Source organism: Mustela putorius, unplaced genomic scaffold (genome assembly GCF_011764305.1).
Source record: "Mustela putorius furo isolate JIRA1106 unplaced genomic scaffold, ASM1176430v1.1 tig00000115_pilon_pilon_pilon, whole genome shotgun sequence".
Taxonomy (NCBI): Eukaryota; Metazoa; Chordata; class Mammalia; order Carnivora; family Mustelidae; genus Mustela; species Mustela putorius.
The window spans coordinates 126,177-131,680 of NW_025421285.1; the positions used below are offsets into that span (position 1 = coordinate 126,177).

Below are 5,504 nucleotides of genomic sequence, written 5' to 3' on the forward strand. Positions count from 1 at the left end.
ACATTGAGACATCACATCTGTCAGAATGGAAAAAAATTTTTAAAAAATTAAAAATAAAGAGAAATAACAAATGTTAGTGAGGATGTGGAGAAAAAGTAATCCTCATGCAATATTGGTGGGAATGAAAATGAGTATAATCAGTGTGGAAAACAGTATGGAGTTTCCTCAAAAAATTACACATAGAGGGACGCCTGGGTGGCTCAGTGAGTTAAGCCGCTGCCTTCGGCTCAGGTCATGATCTCAGGGTCCTGGGATCGAGCCCCACATCGGGCTCTCTGCTCAGCGGGGAGCCTGCTTCCCCCTCTCTCTCTGCCTGCCTCTCTGCCTACTTGTGATCTCTATCAAATAAATAAATAAAATCTTTAAAAAATTTACAAATAGAAATAACATATGACCCAGTAATTTCATTACTGAGTATATACCTAACAAACATGAAAATACTACATTGTTGGTGGGAATGCAAGCTGGTGCAGCCACTCTGGAAAACAGTATGAAAGTTCCTCAAGAAGTTGAAAATGGAGCTACCCTATGATCCAGTAATTGCTCTACTGAATATTTACCTTAAAGATACAAATTTAGTGATCCAAAGGGGCATGTGCACCCAAATCTTTATAGCAGCAATGTCTACAATAGCCAAACTATGGAGAGAGCCTAGATGTCCATCAGCAGAAGAATGGATTAAGAAGATGTGGTATATATATATATATATATATATATACACACACACACAATGGAAAACTATGCAGCAATAAAAAAAAAACTGCAATCTTGCCATTTGCAATGACATGGATGGAACTAGAGGGTATTATGCTAAGTTAAATAAGTCTATCAGAAAAAGACAATTATGATAATATCTCTCTGATATGAGGAATTTGAGAAGCAGGGTGGGGGGTCATGGAGGGTAGGGAGGGGAAAATGAAACACAATGGGGAGGGATACAAACTGTAATAGACTCTTAATCTCAGGAAACAAACAGAGTTCCTAGAGAGGAGAGGAGAGGAGTAGGGTGGACATTGGGGAGGATATGTGCTATGGTGAGTGCTATTAATTGTATAAGACTGATAATTCACAGACCTGTACCCCTGAAGCAAATAATACATTATATGTTAATAAAAAAGATACATGCACACCTATGTTTATTTCAGCATTATTTACACTAGCCAAGATATGACAGCAACATAAGTGTCCTTCAATAAACAAATGGATACCATGAAAAAGAATAAGATCTTATCACTTGCAACATTGATGGACATAGATGGTATTATGTTAAGGAAGACTGAGAAAGATAAGCACCACATGATTTTACTCGTATGTGGACTCTATAAGACTAAACGAATGAATAAACAAAAAGCAGAATCAGGCTTAAAAATACAGAAAACAAGCTGATGATTACCGGAGGTAAGGGGTGATGGGCAAAAGAACTAAGGAGGAGTGGGTGTACAGACTTCCAGCTATGAAATAAATAAGTCATGGAATAAAAGGCACCATATAGGGAATGTAAATAATGATGTTGTAATAGTATTGCACAGTAACAGTTGGTAACTATACTTGTGGTAAACATAACATATAGAGAAATTGAAGCACTATATTGTACACCTGAAACTAATGTAACATTTGTGTGTCAACTGTACTCAAAATTTTTTTTAAAAAATTGAAAAATAAATTTGTATTTATCCCAAGGACAATAAGCAGCAATTGAAATGTTAAATACATGTGTAGATATTTAACATTTAACATATTTAAATGTTAACACATTTTATATTTAACATATATATATATATGTATATATATATGTATATATAACAACTATTTTCTATTATGTTTGGTTCCCCACCCCCAAATTCATATGTTGAAATTCATATGTTGAAATCATCCCAAAGGTGTTAATAGTAGATCTAAAGCTTTGGAAGGGGGGGCACCTGGGTGGCTCAGTGGATTAAAGCCTTTGCCATCGGCTCGGGTCATGATCCCAGGGTCCTGGGATCGAGCCCCGAATTGGGCTCTCTGCTTGGCAGGGAGCCTGCTTCCTCCTCTCTCTCTCTCTCTGCCTGCCTCTCTGCCTACTTGTGATCTCTGTCTGTCAAGTGAATAAATAAAAAATCTTAAAAAAAAAATAAAAATAAAAAAAAATAAAGCTTTGGAAGGGGCTTAGGTCATAAAGGTGGAGCCCTCATGAATGGGGTGAATGTCTTTATAAAAGATGCTCCAGGGAGGTCTAGTCTTTTTCATCATACAAGGATACAAAGTGCTGACTGTGAACCAAGAAGGGAGCCCTCATAATAATGTGATCAAGTTGGTGTCTTGATGTGGGACTTTCAGGCTCCAGATCTGTGAAAAATAAATTTGTTTTTAAACCCTTAAAAAAATAATAAAAAAGCATTCTCTAAAACTAACTATAACACAACTAACAGCGGATAATTACCATGTAGAATTTTCCTATCTCTACTGCATACTTTTCACTAGTATACCAAATAAGAGTGTAACCTTATATGTAACAAACTTATGAATTCACTGCATTTTGACTGTTTAATCCCTGCAGAAATTACCTACTCCTTAAGATTGCCAATAAACCACAAAAAAAGAAACCATAAAGTTGGTATTTTCACAAAAACTCCAACATTAAAATGATGTCAGTGCCATTATAGTCATCTTTTATAGAGCTTTCTTTTCCATTATTCATTCTAATCAACAAGGAAAGTTAGAAAGAGGGAGAAAGATTAGTGATTTGGTATCTGCAGCCGTCCTAGAACCAAAAAGTCTGGCTGGAAAAGCCAAAGCAAGTTTCCAAAGATGTGTTAGCACTGTTTCTGGTCTCAGGTGTGTTGATCTGATTGTCTAAAGCCTTTAAACCTAGGAGGAAGCAGAAGTAGAGAAGATTTCTCTACTTTAGTGTTAATCATGATGACAAGTCCATTTGGAAACACCAAAATATCTAGCAGAATTGAGTTCCAATAGCTAGTGATGGTCCTCCTAAAACTCCTAGAAAGAAAAAAATCTCTATAAAAGGTGAAATTATGAATTAGTTGGGGGAACATAAATGGATCTATCACTGTAGACAAGGGACTGACTACTTGAAATTTTAGGGACACTGGATATCATGGATTGGCCTCTTGCTTCTTCTGCAGCTCCAGTTCTGCAGCCTTTTGCATAGCTGCATCAACCAACAGCTGGAAGCTGCTGAAGTCCTTGTGCTCCTCTGTTATCACAGGTTTGGGAGACGTTGTAAGCAAGGGTTCACTAGTGGAAAACTTGACCCTTTTTTTTGGCTGAGCCTTTGGTGTGAGCTTCTGGCCTGGAGACAACTCTGAACCTAGCAGCTTCTCCCCTGGTTTCTGGCCCATTGGAAGGAGGCTAAAGGGCAGGCACTGCATTTTGTCTGGATCTCTGGGCCCTGACCTGGCCTGTATAGATGAATCTGTGCTCTGCTCATGGGTCAGATCAGCAGCCTTGCTTTTTTGGTGGCACATGGTGATCTGGTTGGGGTCATTTCCATCCTGTTGAAGCATTTCTGGAAGAACACGTCTGCGGGCATTAATAAACCAGTTAGAAATCTGCAGGAAAGACAAATTAGTCTGCTTGGACAGCATTCGCTTCTCTGCTTCTGAAGGGTAGGCCTTAAACCGATGTTCATACAGCCAGTCTCGGAGGATCTTCACTGACTCAGTTGGCAAGTATCCTTTCCGTTTCCTCTTACTCTCTAGTGAGGCAAGAACTTTATCTGCACCAGTGTCACAATTCAGTGCGACTGAGGTGTTTTGAGCCAGGATTTGGTTCTCTGATGGGCTTTCTTCAGTAGGTTCCATGTTCATGAAGCCTGTCTTCACTATTTTGGTAGCCAGAAATGGCTGAGTTAGGACTAATGTTAATCTGGAAGAACCAGTGAGGAAGGCATGGGCCAGTATCTAAGGAGAAGTCTCAACTTTTGCTTCCCAAGCAGATAAACAGTACTGGTAACTGCTTTGAGCCAGTGGGCTTTGTGATGTCACATCCTGCCCTGTGTGCTGCCCCTCCCCCCCATTTCCTGGTTTTCACTCCTCTTGCTTTTTTCTCATAGATTTGAATGTATTTGTTTGTACCTCATCAATTTAAAGCTCTCCAGACTTTTCTCTGCTGCCATCACCAGTTTCTGTTAACTAATGAATTCTAGTTCTATTGGTTAAATCTGGTTTTGCATAAGCCTCATTTTCTTCCTTTATGACTTTATTGTGATATTGTTCTTCCTTTGTTTTCCCTATAATTGCATTATTGGCTCATCTACATATATCAGAAACAACTCTTCTATTAAATATTAACCTCAAAAAAAAAGGAGAGAATTTAAGTGGTGTATCCTGACTCCTCCCTTCCATATTTAGAGCTGATTTAAGAGGGATTTTTAAGTAGACAGTTATTTTTGACACCCTGCCTCTTCAAGTTTTCTTTATGGCCTTGAAATGTTCTGCTTTGGCATGACTTTACTATGCTACTGGAATCTTTATGTCTGTACTTTGGGCTCTGACATCCAGTTGTGATCATTCTCTTTGAGGCTTCAGTCAGAATTCAGGGGTCATTTTAAAAATATGGAACAAGATATGACTCAGGAAACAATGATCACAAACTTAAATTATTTAAATCTTTCTTGATAGTTTAAGTACATAGAAATTACCCTAGAATCAGATGAAAATAATTTGTTAATTGTACATTTTTAATTTCAGATATCTGAAAACAAGAGTTAGTTCTTTCAAGAACACTATGATCCACTTGGAAGACACTCTTGGACTTTTGACTACTTAAGGATACTGCATGGTATTACCGATTGCTAATTTCAGAGGATTTTCTGGAGGAAACTCCAGGTCATCATCTTAAGCATCATATATTATCTACAGTTTATAGTGAAAGGACAATATCATTTTACCCTTAAGAATTCTTAATTGAGGGGCACCTGGGTGGCTCAGTGGATTAAGCCGCTGCCTTCAGCTCAGGTCATGATCTCAGTGTCCTGGGATCGAGCCCCGCATCGATCCTCTGTTCAGCAGGCAGCCTGCTTCCCCTTCTGTCTCTGCCTGCCTCTCTGCCTACTTGTGATCCCTCTCTCTCTGTCAAATAAAATAAATAAAATCTTAAAAAAATAAGAATTCTTAATTGATGTTACTGGGCTGGACATCAGTAATTATCTATTGGGCTTAATTGATGTTACTGGGCTGGACATCAATATTATCTACTGATCCGTTGGCTGTTGATAACCTCACCAGTGCTGAGACTCATAGCTTAGAACTTAGTGTAAGGGGGATCGATTGAGACACACAAGCAAATCTAATGGTCATTTTAGAAAAGCTCTAAACAACCACAGAGTGCATATGTTGACTAAAATCAGAGGTCTCCTTTGAAATACTCAGTGAGTGCTAGCTAGTCTTTCCATCAGTCTTTTGAGTGACTAGAACAGAAAAGATAATGTTTTCTATTCATAGTGAAAACTCATTTCTTATAATTATTTCCCACCATTACATGCATGGTCCACGCTCACTGAA

The 5,504-nt window shown here is 38.4% G+C and overlaps 1 protein-coding gene across 1 annotated transcript; it reads right to left on the reverse strand.

Annotated features, from left to right (window-relative positions):
* Positions 1–2,637: 2,637 nt before the first annotated feature.
* LOC101694139 (homeobox protein TGIF2LX) lies at positions 2,638–3,958 on the reverse strand. Its single transcript, XM_004782083.2, has one exon. It carries the CDS (start codon positions 3,807–3,809, stop codon positions 3,096–3,098), a length of 714 nt encoding a protein of 237 aa, XP_004782140.1. The 5' UTR covers positions 3,810–3,958; the 3' UTR covers positions 2,638–3,095.
* Between the last annotated feature and the right edge of the window lie 1,546 nt (positions 3,959–5,504).

Coding starts and splice junctions, on each gene's coding strand:
- LOC101694139 (XM_004782083.2), bottom strand. CDS start 3,809: ATGAACATGGAACCTACTGAAGAAAGCCCATCAGAGAACCAAATCCTG.